This window comes from Haliaeetus albicilla, chromosome 1 (assembly GCF_947461875.1).
Source record: "Haliaeetus albicilla chromosome 1, bHalAlb1.1, whole genome shotgun sequence".
Lineage (NCBI taxonomy): Eukaryota > Metazoa > Chordata > Aves > Accipitriformes > Accipitridae > Haliaeetus > Haliaeetus albicilla.
Genome location: NC_091483.1, coordinates 39,677,680 through 39,695,719, shown reverse-complemented (window position 1 = coordinate 39,695,719; position 18,040 = coordinate 39,677,680). Strand labels below are relative to the sequence as shown.

At 38.8% G+C, this 18,040-nt stretch overlaps 1 protein-coding gene across 3 annotated transcripts in view; it reads left to right on the top strand.

Annotated features, from left to right (window-relative positions):
- Positions 1–18,040, top strand: part of FSTL5 (follistatin like 5) — a 335,608-nt gene that overhangs the window by 221,490 nt on the left and 96,078 nt on the right. For all 3 annotated transcript variants that reach the window (XM_069786239.1, XM_069786231.1, XM_069786221.1), the window contains one exon: positions 6,357–6,523. In XM_069786239.1, the coding sequence (XP_069642340.1) occupies positions 6,357–6,523 (167 nt within the window). The remainder of the gene's footprint in view (positions 1–6,356; positions 6,524–18,040) is intronic.

The window sequence follows — 18,040 nt, the reverse complement described above, 5'->3', positions numbered from 1 at the left end:
GGTGAGTTGCATGTAGTGCTAGAAGCTTTAGAAGTGAACACACTCACTGTGTATGTCTTCATATATTTTAGGTTGTAAGCTATTTAGGGAAAGCTATTTGAATGCATTGTCTGTATCTTCCAAAAATTCCTGTCTATGGGACATGTGACAGAGATGGACAAATACTTTAAGCTTAAAAACAAAAGTAGCAATGATGTATGTAGTAGTGGTGTATATCAATGATATGACATATTGCAAAACAAAACATACTGCAAAAAAAACAGAAGACATCTGATAGTTGTCCAATTTCTTTGCTGATTCAGTAGGAGTGATGTGATTTGGCATTTGGTTTCAGTAAGTTCTAAAGATATTTTAGAAATATATCAGAAAGATATTTATATCAGAAAATATTTAGAAAATTATAATAGAAAATCTGGTCTTAATTTGATCTAATTTTAACTGAACAACAAGCAAAAGTAGGTCTATAACATAGATTCTAGATAACTAAAGGGAAGCAATGAGAAAAGAAGTCCTTTCATCATTCTTGGTAAAGCACTTGGTATGATGCGACATGAGAACCTGTTCAGTCAACTAAACCACTGGGAGTTAGTAGAAAAATCATAGAATGAATAAGAAGCTGGCTGAAAGGGAGGTGATACAGGTTCAGTGAAATGGGAAAATATCACTTTGAGAAGGAGTTATTAGTGAAGCTCTCCAGTGACCACCTGGGAAGCAAACTTATTTAATGCTTTCACTAATACCCTGACAAAAAAAAAAGTAAGAGAAGTCTCTCAAAGACCAAGATTTGCGAGTCATCATCAATACAGAGAAATGTTGGATTACTATAGTAGAGGAATTGAAGAACCTTGAAGCCTGGCACAGTAAAAGTGAGCAGAAAACTAATGCTACAAAGTGCAAGATCTTATACTTGGTTAATAGTAAGAAATTATACTTCAAGCTGAGAACTAATGTACTGGAAAGAGCAGAATAGAAGAAAGTTATGTGGACCTGTCAGTCACAGGGTAACTATGAGGAACCAGATGAGATCAATGTGAAAATGGCAATTTCATTCTACAGATGTATTGACTGAACTGTTTCAGGAAAAGATATGGATTAGTTGATACATTGCACTTTTTTCATTCAAAATATTGTGTACAGTTTTATTTCATGTGTTTCCAAGAAGGATGAATTCAAGCTGGATCAAATGCAGTGGTAACTTCAGTAACAAAAAACATGATGGGAAGAACGAGAATAACTTGACTTGGTACCATTAAGCAGAAAGAAGGGTAGGGGAATTTGCAGAATGGCTGTAGCAGCCAGGAGATTTGTCAAACCCTTTCAACCATCTAACACGTTTCTCAACCAACACAGGAGTGTTTTGTATTTAAACTGCTAGTTGTTTGTTTGTTTGTTTGTTTTAATCTTAGGTATTTCTGAGCCCCTTCAGTAAGAGTTCTTTTTTCCTGGTCAGTGTTAATGTTTCAAAATGTCTTCCCAGTAGTTAACACTTACTCTGGTTTCACCACTTTTGTCCTTTTTTATAATCACCTCTTTTTATGTTACTTCCAAGCAGATATTTTTACACAGCTGTCTGTAACCTATTCTGTTGTCCACATCTCCTAACTATACCCCTAGTTTTTATTTAAATAGGTTTCTTTCATTTTTTTTGGTCTTTCTCCCCTTTATCTGAAAGAAAGTATCCAGTGACTTTTTGTAGTTAAGAACCAGGGATGTGTGTCAGACTGATATTGCATCTGGAGGATTTACAAATAAACTCATTAATACAGTATACCTTAGTAGAAAGTTCACGCTTCTGATAACGGCAAGATATAAAAGGTAAAACCTACTGACCACTTGTATGTAATATTACTGTTCTGTAATCGACAATATCCAAATTTGGTTCTTTGCTTGGTGTTGGTATTAGTAAACTGAATTAATTTCGCTTCCATTTTTTCTAAACCTTTACTCTGCTTTTTCATTTAAAATTAAATGTGTGAGGCTAAACTTCAAAGAATTATCATTGCTCTACAAGGGCATCATGGAGAGAAAGCTAGGAGTCAGCTTGGCAGGTGCTATCTCCCAGTGCCATGGCTTCAGTCTCCGGAAAAAAAGTATTTGCTCTCAGAACCAGGTTTATTTCTTTCAGGAAGGAAAGAAGAGATGGTATAGCTCCTAGGCCTATCTTTTCTGGTTCCAAAGGAATGTCATGGAGCCTGGGCTCTGATAGAGGTGCTGCCCTGTGCAGCTGAGAATGCTTTGCACACACCACACCCTTCCCCCCACACCAGTGTTTGCCTCTTCTACCCTGGCTGCAGACAGTTCATGAACAGGGATTTTCAGGGAGTTATCTGTCAAAAAGCTCTACTCCAACTACTGCTCTGTAGGCTTACAGTTTTTGGGGGTGGGTGGTCCTTTTTTTTTTCCCAATAAAATACATAGAGAAAATCTATGCAATGGTTTTATCTTTAGAAAAGTTATAACTTGTATACGATATTTTCCTTAGATATAATCATTTAAAATATACATAATTGTGTAATATATGAAGGGGTTTTTTACTTAAATGTTGTTCAGTATTTTGAGGGAAAGCAGTGATTCTAGTGCATTTATTGGAGTGGGGTTTTTTTCCATAACTTCTTAGAAATATGTAACATCAGTGCATTGACCAGTTCCAGGTAGGACAACTGTTTCTTAATTTTACAAAATTTTGCATTTGGCTGTTTTATTACAATATAGGCCTGTGATAGAAGTTATAAACGGAATATAGAAGTATTGTATTGAAGATTGAGAATTATCTATATAATTCTTAGGAAATTCCTCTGGCAAAAATAATCTTACATTATTATTATGAATAATAATATTATTATTATCAAGGCTATCATTACTATTAAAAATAAAGCAGTTAAAATGAAAATCAGATGAACTGTTAGTGTCAACAAAATAATACAGTAATGCCCCTCTGTATTTTGATTTCAGAATACCATCTTTGCTAAGGTAACACATGTTAAATTTTGTATTTGATAGATGTTCCCTTTTCTAGTGTTGCACTCTAATTAAAAATTATAAAAGTGTCTGTAATAGTTACTGGCCTTGTGTATACAGGCATACATAGTAATACTGGAGTTAATTGAAAAAAGACTTTGAAATCTTGAAGAATTTAAATTAGCACTATCAGTTTATTATGTGAAGGTTAGCATCTTTCATAGAGGGCCCTATAGCACAAGTAGATTTCATGATCATTACTTCATGACTTTCCCAAATTAAATAGTAACTTTGGAAAACACAGATAATTACCTCTTCATAAATGGAATATCAGGATATTTATCTACTTTTTGAGATCTTTGCATAGTGAATTCAATAAAGAAGCAAAATATTTGTACTATCAGTTGTCTACCAGAAGTTTTAATCATTCAGTAGCCATGCAGGTATGTCTCAGGAAGTGTCACTGAAGAGCCATTACCTATAACAGAGGAGCTGAAATGCTTCTGGTGATGCAGTAAATTTTATAAACTGCAGCAAATAGCACAATATTCAACTTAATTCATACATTTCTTTTTCCTTAGTGTAACAAATTGTGTCTGATAATGCATCTAGTTAGAAAAAAAGAGTCAGTCTCATATTTTTTTCTGGAAAAGAAAAGAATCAGTTTGGGTTTTTTTTATCTAAATAGCAAATTAATATTTTTAATCACACAAAATTGAGCCATTGAGTTTAATTACAGAACAACAAAGGTTTCTTTCCTGAAGATATTGAGATGCCTCTCTGATGCTTGAATTTTGGAAAAAAAAAAGTGTTAATTACAAAGTATTGCTTTTATGAAACGAAAAAGAACCTATAAAGGATTTTAGCTTGCTAATATGTTGCTACTTTGTTATAATGGAAGGATTAATGTGTCTTATATGAAAGTAATTTGGTAATTAAAAAAGAATAGATACATCATGCCTTTTGTAGTTTAGTTAAAAAATGACAGATAAAAAACCCAGAGATTTTTCATGCTTTAGCAGCTGAGTGGAAAAATTGCTATTTGGGTGATCTTCAATTCCTATATATCTCTTTTGTCTAATATGTCAAAAACCTTACAAATGTAGAATTTTAATAGGTTGTGTTTACTCAGGCACAGAACAAGCGAAAACACAACTCTCAGGTGTTCAGCCTCTAACCTATAGGCAATCACACAAGAGGGAAGTCTATACAGTGTCATCAAATTAATGTGTATCACTCTTTTTATGTGAGTGTCCAAATGAGTTGTGGGACATGGAAGTGAAGTGGTCTTCCATTAATATTAGAGCTGTTTAGTACATAGATTAGCAGAGAAAGTTTAAAGATCTGGACTACCATCATGCATGTCTGAATTTTTAAAAGATTATTTGAAAATTTGAATAATGATGAACTTTTGGTTAACCTGAAAAATGAGAATTTTTTTCCCTTGGATTGAAATGAACATGCATGCTCACATAATTTATTTTTTTCTTCTTGAAATTTGTTCAGTTACTTTGGTTTTAGTTTGTATTATGGTACAAAGGTAGTTACTGAAGTAATGCATTATTTTTCTTGCAATATGAAATACCAGAGGCAATCAAAAATAAGGGAAGATGTACTTGCCATAAGGTTAAGTTGAAAGGTAGGAGACTACTTCTCTACTAGTATTAATTTTATTTATTTGTTTTTGCATTTAAGTAGATTTGTTCCAAAATTGTATGACAAAGGTTTCCTTAAACTAAACATAAAAGTACTTTTCCTTCAAAGACTGCATACTCTGTATTTACCAGCATATTTGTTCATACTGAATTTAATTTCATTAGGATTTTCTGTACTTTTTTTTTTTAACTTATAAAATTTATTTTGTATTGCAATCACACTTTTTTTTTAGATGTTTCAGATACCATGCCATAAATTGTCTTCATTCTCACAGGATATTGAGTTTGAATTTACGGCACTGGTGTTAATTTGAGAAATGCTGGATACTTTTCAAAAGCAATGTTGAAATTTCTCCATGGTTCACATAATAACTACGAATGTGAAAATGCAGTTTTGTGTTCCTCAAATTTCTCAATTGAATTTTCTCATACATGCAGAATGTGCGTTTGAATGTATTCTTGGTGGGTTTGCTTCTAAACGTGTTAGTAATTTGTCTATCTTGAAGAAAAAACAAAACACACACACTGCAACCCCAAATAAAAACCTATGACACACTTTTGAATCTCCCTCCTCTAAATTAACTGTTTTACAGATATTTTACATTGGGGTATTTTAGGTAATACCCCAAGGCTTGGAAAGCCTTGTGAAATACCTTATCAGTGCTAGCAGTTTCTACTGTGTTGCACAGTAAATGCAAAAATAGGCAGCAAATATTTGTGGATTGAGATAATTCACAACATTTCAGGTGACACACTGCATTTATTTCAGGTTTGTCTTTAGCTGTTATACAGTATTGTACTTTGTACTTCTGCTAGGTGCTGTAGTCCATCCTGGTTGTTGCTTCTGTTCCTTGATGGACAGAGCAGTTTCAGAATTGGTGCAATAAAGTACTCTGTTTATTTCAGGTTTTCTTTTTTTTCTTTTCTCCCCCTCTCTTTTTCTTTCTTCCCCCTCACCCCATATTTAAAGAGATTTATTGAAGTACAGAGCTATTTATTACTCTGGCTCTGAATTTCTGCAGTTGTTGTAAAAGGAATCATGTTTGACCAGAGAAATATAGTAGAAATTATTTTAACACTGTTTTTTAAAAATGACATTAACTAATGTGTTTGGATTATGATTAATGCATATTTTTCTGAGACTGAAATGTGAGAGATTACTAACATCAGTTTGATCTGGAAACCATGTTTTCACTGCTATCAAGGAAAAAGTCCCATAAAAACTGGCTTACCAGAAAAGAAGTCTTATACCTTAACTTTATATTCTGAATGCAGAAGTCACTTTGTTGTCCATTTCAGTCTCAGTCCTGTATGTTTTGTACTCTGAGCTCCGTTTGTATTTTTCTTTTCTGAAAATGAACTCATATGAATGAGTCTTATAGCAGTACTGCCATCTTATTTCGGATGAAGGTGCTGACTACGCTGCTGCATTGGCCCTAGCTGTCAAATAACTTCCGGTGTCTGACTTTGGATACGCTGTCATGTTTATTACAGTCTAACCTCTGAAATTCATTTTCAGGTTAAATGCATCTCTTCTTAGCGGGTGATAGTTGTCAGTCAATTTAATCAAAATGTCATGCTGACCTTTATTTGAAATACTCTGAACTTCCTGTGGTTGTTGGAAGTTCTTCTTACTTTGATTCCAATTAAAATCCTTAAATTACCAGTGTACCAAAACTGCATGCTAATTAACCTTATGAAGCTGCTTGCTAATTAATCTTCCAAACAATATATCTTTCGCAGAGGTAGTTCAGCTGAGTCTGCCTGAAGATCAAAAACTAAGCACCACGGCAGCAACAGTGGGACAAAGTGCTGTCTTAAGCTGTGCGATCCAGGGAACTCTGAGACCTCCCATCATCTGGAAGAGGAACAATGTCATTCTGAATAGCTTGGATTTGGAAGATATCAATGTAAGTAAGAGAAAAATTTATTTAACAGCTTATTATCACAACTTTTCATAAAGAATAGAAAAGTGATATGTAACAAGCTCCATATTCGTGATGTTTCAAAGAAAAGAAATGGAAATAATATGTCTGCCAAACTCAGTCTGTTTTTATTTTGCTGTGTATTCAAACCTTTGTTGTTAAATACAGAGAAAACATGTTTCACAGACCAATCATTTAAAAGAATAAATATAGCAATAAAAGCACACAAGGACAAAATCACAGCCCAAAATAGTCAGCACTATACAGTCAGGATTACACAGTCTTCGAACATCTGAAAGAAAAAAGAAATATATGAAATGAACATTTTAAGAAATGCATAGTGGCTTGGTACGAACAGATCATAATAACAACATTATCTTCTAATAATTAAAAAAAAAAAGGTATTTTTCCAAAATAAGTATTTTACTGCAAAATTGGTTGTTTTGCTCATTCCTCCTAATATTCAGCAGTATATATGGTACTTCTCAAAGAATCACCAGTAAATATTAGCATAACTTAGAAATCTTTTTTTAGGAAGGCAAATATTTGCCACCTAACTTTGCCATGACCTCAAAACATGGAGCAAAATAGAAAATGAGAAACATAATTACATCTTCTGACAGAACTCTAAAAACAAGCTTTCAGCTGTGTGTGTTTGCTTGTGCGTATATTTTTTTTTTTTTGCCTATTTTATATTAGCAAAGTTATAAATGTGGACACTTTACAGTGGGAGCTGTACTTGCTCTCTCACTCAAGTCTGAAATCACTGGAACTGTTATGTATGTGAATATTGCCACAATCAAATATCTAGTTTGTTTATTTTATTTCATTTTTTTATGAATGCTTTTATTTCTAAGGTGGCAATTGTACTCACACATCACCTTTGTTTTGTTTGCTGTTTTTACTTTAGTTCTGTTTGTAAATTCAGCTTCCTCACAGTGGTGCTTTGTAAAATAAGGGGCAGTTTCAAAGTTCATCTTGCTTGAATGGTAGCTTTAAGTAACTTGAGAGGCTTAGGATAAAACCAGCATCCTCTGAAAAGTTCTTAGTTAAATAATTGTTGCTTTTGTTAGTTTGGTATTAATCATATGACTGACGTTCAAAAGTATCTTGCCCGTGTTCACAAGCTCCTTTCTGCAGTATTTGTTAGCTTTCTGTAAATATTCATGATGCTTATAAGTAATGTTCTGGAGTTCTTACTAATCACTTCTAAGTATAATACATGGCATGTAGATAGAAACAGGAACATGCATCTGGACACAGAGAAATAAAAGGGAAATGATGAATGGAAATAATGAAGCTAACAGCTCAGTTTCAAACTGAAAGGTTCAGTTGACTGTATTTGCAGAGATGAAAAAAGCAAGTGTTTTTAAAGCCTGACACATACATTTTGAGTATGAAAAAAAACCCCAAACCTGAAAACAAACCAACAGAGAAACTTCTTGTGCCAGGTGCAGATACCCAAGTGTTGGTGGCAGGGGCTGCAGGGGTGGCCTCTGAGGGAAGCGGACGGGGCTGCCCCGCGCCAGACACAGCTTGTTCCAGCTGGTTCCAACAGACCCACCACAGGGCACAGCTGAGCCCCTCAGCCACACTCGTGACACCTCTGGAAAAACATTCAAAAAAGGGCAGAAAACACCAGAGAGAGAGATGAGTAGAGAACAAAAAGAGTGAGAAACAGCAGAGGGAAGTCCAAGGCTGGAGGGGCAGGAGATGGTCCGTGGTGGAGCAGATATCCACAGCAGCCACAGTGGAACAGGTTTATCTTGAAGGACTTGCAAGCCCATGCAGAGTCCTGGCTGAGGCAGACAAAAAGGGTGAGAAGGAGACGTAAAGAGAAACTGCTGTGTACTGACTGTATCCCTCCAAACTTCTGCAACCACCCAGGTGGAGGGTAAAGGAGTTGGGAGTGAAAGAGTGAAATGGAGCCTGGGGAAGGGAGGGAGGAAAGGTGTTGTTTTAATAATGTATGTCTTTTTGTTTCCCACAACCCAAATTAGTAATTACTTGTTTATTTTAGTTGGCAATAAATTAAGCTAAATTTCCCAAGGTCAAGTCTGTTTTGCCCACCACGGTAATTAGTAAGTAATCTCCCTGTCTTTATCTCAGCCCATGAGCTTTCTCATTCATGTTCCTTTTCTTTTCTTCCCCTGTCCTGCTGGGGGGGGTGGAGGGGAAATGAGTAAGCAAGCAGCTGGGTGGGAATTTGGCTATTAGCCAGCGCCAATCTGGCACACTTCTGAAGTACTTCTCACAGCTGGAAGAGAGTCGAGTATGGAATTTTTGAAGATTCCTGGGATGCCCAATTTGAAGTCAGATTGCAGTGGTGATCAGACATTCAAAGCAAAGTTGAAATTGCTACAATTGGCCAGATTTGTTTATATTTAATAGAAGAGGAGGAATGTGTGACAGTGTACTGAATTGACAACCCACAAACATAAAAAGAAAGGTCTGCAAAGTGTTACCTGAGTGCCGGGAGGATGTCTGTGTGCATTTTGTGTACAAATACGGTAAGAAGTGTAAAGGGAGTAAAAGCTTCCAATGACAGTAGCACATAATTCTGAAGATGAATGTATTCATCATTTTTGTTAGCTTAAGAAAAACATAAACAAACTGGAATGCTTGGAAGTCTTTTTAAGCAAAAGTTATGTTATAGCTTATTCCTGTAATATTAACAGTTTAGTTATGATTCAAATATAGAAAGCGAATGACAGATCCAATATCCATGGAGTGAGGCACTAAAATTAATAGCACTCATATATATGTAGGTGATATTAATCTAATACGTCTTTGTAGCTAAACTAACAAAGGGTGGAAGAAAGAGTTAATGGAGTCTGGATACAAAAAAAAGAATGAGCATAAAGACATTGAGTTAAATTGGTCCCCAGAGTCTCTTTTCTTCAAAATTTATTTTACATATTTCACTGTTTGCACTGATTTGATCCCTCTATATTTATTTCTAGATCTTCCCTTGGTTTATTTCTTTTTTTCTTCCATATTTCTTTGGTCATTCCATACCTTTCTGAACCTTGTCCATCATATATTCCTTGTTTGGTTCTTACAGTTTCACATTTGCCTAAAGGTTGTTATGTAGCCATAATTTAGTATCCATTCAGGCAACGTAATAAAAATAAAACTTTGGGGAAAAGAAAAATAATTGGACAAAAAAGAGTGGTGTTTTATATTTCACTATGGAAAATGAATTTAGTACTTAAATATTAACTTCAAAGGAACAAATGCAGAGCGAAACATAGTGTGTTCCAGTTTACATCACAACTTAACCACCAAAGAATGTGTTGTACTTATTCAGGCAACTTTAAACATTCAAAACCCCTAAGTCCTTGTATAATTTAAGATGTCCCCGGAGGCAATGTATTCTAGGCTTTTCTATGACTATGTTATAAACTACAATCATGTTTGCCTAACTGGGAATTATTAGTTTACCCAGTTATACAAGAACCACATCCGTGCATCTCAAGACTAATATGTTGTGTAAATAGTAGTACACTTTCCGAAAAAAACGTGACAAGCACTGACCTGAAAAGATAGATTTTTTTTTTTTTTTTTCTTCAGCAAAATTCAACAGAGATCAGCATAACTGGAAGTGAGCACATACACAGGAAACCAATCAGACTAAGCAGTAGTGACAATGTGATTTTGTAAATTATAGCAAGTACTCATACTTAGAAATTAAGTTTTTGCACTATGCAGTTTTCAGTATGAGTTAAGCTATTCGCTTCAGGGGGGGACAAACTTAGAACAATATAATGTTTGCCAAATGGAAAAATGCAACAACAAGAAGCAAAAGAGTTCAAGTCTAAACTCAAATTGTGACTGTTGAATTTCTGTTTTGTTGAAAAATAGTCTAATCTACTGAAAATACACAGGATATATGTCTAAGGCCGTCAACTATGGAGTGGCTAAGAGTCGGTCTTAAGTAATGAATAGCGTTATATACTCTAAGACATTTTAAAGAAATACTGTTTGACTCTCAAAGGATGATAATGCAAATTGTATTTAAGTAGTGCATTTAAAAAATTATAAAATAACTTAGAGAATGCCATCAAGTGTGTGGTCAGATATTAACAATGGTACTGATAATATCCAGTTGGTAATTTTAGAAGTCCGTAGTACTCCTCAGCTCTTCTTATGGTACTTATAATTACTGTTTGTGGAAGTAATGCATCTTGCTGCTGATTTTTCACTTATTGAAACTGATGGGAGTTGGGGATAATCAGCATCCATCTGAATGAAACCGTGAAAAATTGTATACCTCTCTAAATTTTACTTCAATTGTAATATAATTGTGCTGTAACTCACTACAGAATTGATATCACTGGACATTTTGCTGATATTTTAGTACACATCTAGAAAGGCTTTTTTTTCCTGCTGTTATCCCGCATCTTAAATTTCTTATCTGTCTTTCCACTTACCTCTTTGAATATGTTTTATCTAACCTATTATTCACTGTAGAAAATAATTCTCACAGAAAATTTAAAAATAGCAGATTTTTTTCCCAAATACAATACATATTACTTTTTTTTATGTTAGTTCATTCACTTTTTTAACAGTTTTTATATCTCATTTTACTTTATTCTTTTTCTGACCTTTTCCTTCAGTTTTTGCCTTCAGCTTCTTCCTTATACCTATCAGCAATCACACTTTTCTTACAGGATGTCTGCCTTTTGTTCTTACATTTATACAAGATCTGCTTAGATGACTTGGCCACATGTAAAGTTTAACATCTGCTAACGTACTTAAATTAATAACTTTTTAAAAGAGTGTAGTTCAAATTTTACTCTTTGGTAAAAGCTCATGATATCTTTCTTTAGGCTACCTTCATGGGAAGCGTATAATATTTCCATTTTGTGGTTTTTGAAGTTAAGTATAGATTATCTTTCTCCCAAAACTTCTGTTCTGTTCATCCTGTTAAAATTAATTTACGGATTACAACTTCTACTTTTTTGGTGTCATTCAATAGTCTGCATTCTTTTATTGATATAGTTATCCCTGCTTCCTCACCCCCCTAACAAAGACCACAACCCCAAAACACCATAATGGAGATGCTATTAAAAGCTAATGTCCTCCAAAATACATTCTCCCTTCCATTCTAGAGAGTGCTGCTCAGTGATCGATGACAGAAATGTTTTCAGGTTGTCCAAAATGCTAAGCACATTTCCTAGAAAGGACTCCTGACATCTGCCCTCTTCTTTTCTTTCCAACTTTTCATCCTTTTTTTGATTCTGAAGAAACTTCTCAGGATAACCTCATGAATTATTCCCTTTCACATTGTCTTCTCCCATGGGATAGTGTGGACCTACACACAAACTTGTCTTTATGCGTGGTTAAATTGTTCTTAGTATGACATAGTTGTGACTTTAAGGCAATGGTCATAAATATAAATGCCCTGTCTGCCAAGAACTGTATTTGTGTTTGTATTTATGACAGAATCCCAGGTGAGCCAGAAATGTCAGGGAAATATGCCTCAATCTTGTTTTCTGCTCCCCAAAGACAATAACTCTTAAAAGTAAAAAAACCTCAAAAAATTTTATTAGGGTGTAAACTAGTGGACTTAAATTTAAAGAAAGTGAGGATTAATAGGGAAAACAGAATAGAAATTAAAAATTCATATGAACAGATTTCTTCTTTCTCCAGTGTCCTGAAAGAGGGAATTCCTGCTTCCAGGTTTCTCAGTGACTTTCTGAATTGCTGCCACGAGATCTGCATGGTCTTGCTTAATTCCTTGGGAGGGTTTCATCCTCCCTGAAGCTTTGCCATTGCCCCTCTCATCTTGCAGAGTCTTTGCCGTGATTCTCACCCGCGTGTGAGGGAAAGAGTAGGGGTCCTATGATGTGAAGGCAACACAAGAACCTCCTTGCCTTTGACCTTCACTTCAGAGATGATGCTCCTAAAAAAAGACTTCCAGCCACTCCAGCCAGTAAGTCAGCTTCATCGGGGGCCCAACTTAAATGCCTCTTTGCAAACAAACATAGCATGGGAACTCCAAGAGGAGTTAGGGACGTGCACACACCTGCAGGGCTATGATCTTATTGGCATCACAGAGATGTGGTGGGATGGCTCCTATGACTGGAGTGTTGGAGTGGAAGGACACAGGCTCTTTAAGAAGGGCAGGCAGGGGAGAGGAGGAGGGGGTGTCACCCTCTATGTCAATGACCAGCTGGAGTACATGGAGCTCTGCCTGGGGATGGATGAGGAACCCACTGAGACCTTATGGGTCAGGATTAAAGGGAGGGCAGGGACAGGTGACATTATAGTGAGGGTCTGCTACAGGCCACCGACCAGGAAGACCAAGTGGATGAGGCCCTCTGTAGTCAGATAGGAGCAGCCTCACGTTCACAAGCCCTGGTCCTCATGGGGGACTTCAACCACTCTGATAGAATCATAGAATCATTTAGGTTGAAAAAGACCTTCAAGATCATTGAGTCCAACCATCAACCATGCCCACTAAACCATGCTCTGAAGTGCCTTGTCTATGCATTTTTTTAATACCTCCAGGGATGGTGACTCCACCACTTCCCTGGACAGCCTGTTCCAATGCCTGACAACCCCTTCAGTAAAGAAATTTTTCCTAATATCCAACCTAAACCTCCCCTGGTACAAATTGAGGCCATATCCTCTCATCCTATCACCAGCCACCTGACAGAAGAGACCAGCACCCACCTTGCTACAACCTTTTTTCAGGTAGTTGTAGAGAGTGATAGGTCTCCCCTCAGCCTCCTTTTCTCCAGACTAAACAACCCAGTTACCTCACCCACTCCTCATAGGACTTGTGCTCCAGGCCTTTCATGAGCTTTGTTGCCCTTCTCTGGACACGCTCCAACACCTCAATGTCTTTCCTGTAGTGAGGGGCCTAAAACTGAACATAGTACTTGAGGTGCGGCCTCACCAGTGCCCAGTACAGGGGAACAATCACTTCCCTGCTCCTGCTGGCCACGCTATTTCTGATACAGATATGTGATGGAGGGACAACACAGCAAGGCATAAGCAATCCAGAAGGTTCCTGGAATGCATTGATGATAACTTCCTCCTCTAAATGATGGAGGACCCAACAAGGAGAGATGCTATGCTGGACCTTGTTCTCACCAGCAAGGAGGGGATGGTGGGAAATGTGAAGCTCCGGGGCAGCCTTGGCTGTAGTGACCATGACACGGTGGAGCTCAAGATCCTTAGGGCAGTGAGGAGGACGCACAGCAAGCTCAGTACCCTGGACTTCAGGAGAGCAGACTTTGGTCTCTTCAGAGCAGAGTACCATGGGATAAAGCCCTGGAGGGAAGAGTGAGCCAAGAAAGCTGGTTAATATTCAAGGATCACCTCCTCCAAACTCAGGAGCGATGCATCCCAACAAAGAGGAAGTCAGGCAAAAATGCCAGGAGGCCTGCATGGATGAACAAGGAGCTCCTGGACAAACTCAAACACAAAAAAGCAGCCTACAGAGTGTGGTAACAAGGACAGGCTACCCGGGAGGAATACAGAGAAATTGTTGAAGCAGCCAGGGATTAGGTTAGGAAAGCTAAAGACCTGATAGAATTACATCTGGCCGGGGATTTCAACAGCAACAAGAAAAGCTTCTGTAGGTACATCAGTGATAAAAGGAAGACTACAGAAAATGTGGGCCCTCTCTGGAAGGAAATGGGAGACCTGGTTACCCGAGATATGAGAAGGCTGAGGTACTCAACAACTTTTTTGCCTCAGTCTTCACCGGCAAGTGTTCCAGCCACACTGCCCATGTTGCAGAAAGCAAAGGCAGGGACTGGGAGAATGAAGAACTGCCCACTGTAGGAGAAGATCAGGTTCGAGACCATCTAAGGAACCTGAAGGTGCACCAGTTGATGGGACCTGATGAGATGCATCCATGGGTCCTGAGGGAACTGGCGGATGAAGTGGCTAAGCCGCTGTCCATCATATTTGAGAAGTTGTGGCAGTCCAGGGAAGTTCCCACTGACTGGAAAAAGGGAAACATAACCCCCATTTTTAAGAAGGGAAAAAAAGGAAGACCCCAGGGAACCACAGGCCAGTCAGTCTCACCTCTGGGCCCAGCAAGATCATGGAGCAGATCCTCCTGAAAACTATGCTAAAGCACATGGAAAATAAGGAGGTAACTGGTGACAGCCAACATGGTTTCACTAAGGGCAAATCATGTCTGACAAATTTGATGGCGTTCTACGTTGGGGTTACAGCATTGGTGGATAAGGGAAGAAACAACTGACGTCATCTGCCGGACTTGTCGAAAGCATTTGACACTGTCCTGCACAGCATCCTTGTCTCGAAATTGGAGAGACAGGGATTTGATGGATGGACCACTCAGTGGATAAGGAATTGGTGGATGGTCGTGCTCAAAGAGTTGTGGTCAATGACTGGATGTCTGAGTGGAGACTAGTGATGAATGGCATTCCTCAGGGGCTGGTATTGGGACTGGCGCTGCTTAACATCTTTGTTGGTGACGTGGACTGTGGGATCAAGTGCACCCTCAGCAAGTTTGCTGATGACACCAAGCTGTGTGGTGTGGTCGGCATGCTGGAGGATGCCATCCAGAGGAACCTTGACAGGCTTGAGAGGTGAGCCCATGTGAACCTCATGAAATTCAACAAGGCCAAGTGCAAGGTCCTGCATGTGGGTTGGGGCAATCCCAAGCACAAATACAGTCTGATGAGTGGATTGAGAACAGCCCTGTGGAGAAGGACTTGGGGGTGTTGCTTGACAAGAAGCTCAACATGACCTGGCAATATGTGTTTGCCGCCCAGAAAGCCAACTGTATCCTGGGCCACATCAAAAGAAGTGTGACCAGCAGGTCAAGGGAGGTGATTCTCCCCCTCTGCTCTGCTCTTGTGAGACCCCACCTGGAGTACTATGTTCAGCTCTGGGGCCCCCAACATCAGAAGAACATGGACCTGTTGGAGTGAGTCCAGAGGAGGGCCATGAAGATGATCAGAGGGCTGGCACACCTCTCCTATGAAGACAGGCTGAGAGGGTTGGGGTTGTTGAGCCTGGAGCAGAGAAGGCTCTGGGGAGACCTTATAGCAGCCTTCCAGTATCTAAAGGGGGCCTACAAGAAAGCTGGAGAGGGACTTTTTACAAGGCCATGTAGTGATTGGACAAGGGCTAATGGCTTTAAACTGAAAGAGGGTTGTAATGGGCTTGCATGGCAAGGTTTTGGGGGGGGGGGTAGTACTACAGGGGTGGCTTCTGTGAGAAGCTACTAGAAGCTTTCCCTATGTGGGCTTGAGCCAATGCCAGCTGGCTCCAAGTTGCACCCACTGCTGGCCAAGGCCAAGCCCAGCAGCGACAGTGGTAGCACCTCTGGGATTACATATTTAACAAAGGCAAAAAGTTGCTGCGCAACAGAAACTGCATCTAAAGGGAAGAGTGAGAACATGTGAGAGAAACAACCCTGCAGACACCAAGGTCTGTGAAGAAGGAGGGGGAGGAGGTGCTCCGGGCACCAGAGCAGAGATTCCCTTGCAGCCCATGGGGAAGACCATGGAGAGACAGGCTGTCCCCCTGCAGCCCATGGAGGTCCACAGTGAAGCAGATATCCACCTGCAGCCCATGGAGGACCCCATGCCAGAGCAGGTGGATGCCTGAAGGAGGCTGTGACTCCATGGGAAGCCCGTGCTGCAGCAGGCTCCTGGCAGGACCTGTGGCCCCGTGGAGAGAGGAGCCCACGCTGGAGCAGGTTTTCTGGCAGGACTTGTGACCCCACGGGGGACCCATGCTGGAGCAGTCTGTGCCTGAAGGACTGCACCCCATAGAAGGGGCCCACGCTGGAGCAGTTCATGAAGAACTGTAACCTGTGGGAAGGACTTGCATTGGAGAAGTTCGTGGAGGACTGTCTCCCATGGGAGGGATCCCGCACTGGAGCAGGGGAAGAGTGTGATGAGTCAGCAGAGACAACGTGTGACGAACTGACTGCAATTCCCATTCCCCATCCCCCTGCTCCACTATGGGTGGAGGAGGTAGAGAAAATTGGGAGTGAAGTTGTGCCTGGGAAGAAGGGAGGGGTGGGGGAAAGGTGTTTTAAGATTTGGTTTTACTTCTCATTACCCTACTCTGATTTGATTGGTAATAAATTAAATTAATTTTCCCCAAGTCAAGTCTGTTTTGCCCGTGATGGTAATTGGTGAGTGATCTCTCCCTGTCCTTATCTTGACCCACAAGCTTTCCATTATATTTTCTCTTCCCCATCCAGCTGAGGAGTGATAGAGCAGCTTTGGTGGGCATCTGGCATCCAGTCAGAGTCAACCCACCACAAGGGTAGGTTTAGATTAGATATAAAAAGAAGCTCTTCATTATAAGGGTGGTGAGGCACTGGAACAGGTTGCCCAGAGAGGTTGTTGATGCCCCATCCCTGGAAGTGTTCAAGGCCAGGTTGGATGGGGCTTTGAACAACCTGGTCTAGTGGAAGGTGTCCCTGCTCATGGCAGAGGGGTTGGAACTAGATGGTCTTTAAGGTCCCTTCCAACCCAAACCATTCTGTGATTCTAACCTCTTCCTTTTTGAGAGACAGTAACTCATAGTCAAACAATGAACAAATCAAATTGATGAGTCATACTACCATAATCAAAAAGCTACCAGTCCTGTTCAATACAAAAACTTATTTTTGTAACAAACCAGCTTATTTTGAACTTTCCTTAGTAAATAAAAGTTAGGTTGCAATGCAGCAATTGCAGTGTCATATCTTCTATGTGGTCCAGCAGTATTCTGTGTGTTACAACCAGGTTATATGAAGTTCACTTTAACAGCCTAGTTGCAGGTTTTCCTTTTACATTACGCTTATGACACCTCTTAAACCAATCTGTTACATCTCTCTCATAACTTTTCTACTGAATTTGTTTAATGAAGTAATTAGATTTGAATAACAGTAACTCATTAAAGTCAGCCCATTTCTATTTTTATCAGTATTGAATTGCCCTTTATCTGTTACAGAGTATTTCTTTTAAGTAGGATGCATTATTACCTTTTCTATTTAATGGGTCAAATACCAATTTTTTTTCTGTATTCCATCTTGAAAGTAAAGTGAAAATAGTGTCAAAGATGACAATCAGCTTTATCAAATCTCTAATGCTTTTTTATTTACTTACAGATATGCCAAAAGTCTTGACCACCAGTGCAATCATCTCATTCAGTTCTCTTCCATTCTTTATTTTTCTCTTCCCTTTTTTGGAATCTGATTTTGAGTCCTAATTAACTCTTTAGCAGTGGGATAAATCACACAAAAGGGAAAGTTTGGATATATGTAAGACTTGCAAGATGTTTTATTTGTTTTGAATATAGAAGCTATTTTAGTATTTATTTTAGTGATGGCAAGATGAATGCTACTTTAGACTGTACATCATGTTTTCATGACACTGTAAAGACACATTTAAACCAGGTACTAGTGTTGATCTGTAATCTTCTGGGTTAGTGAAGTACAGTGAAAAATATTATGATGAGGTTTCATTTACCAGCACTGATTCCCATTAAAATAATCTGGACATGCAACTT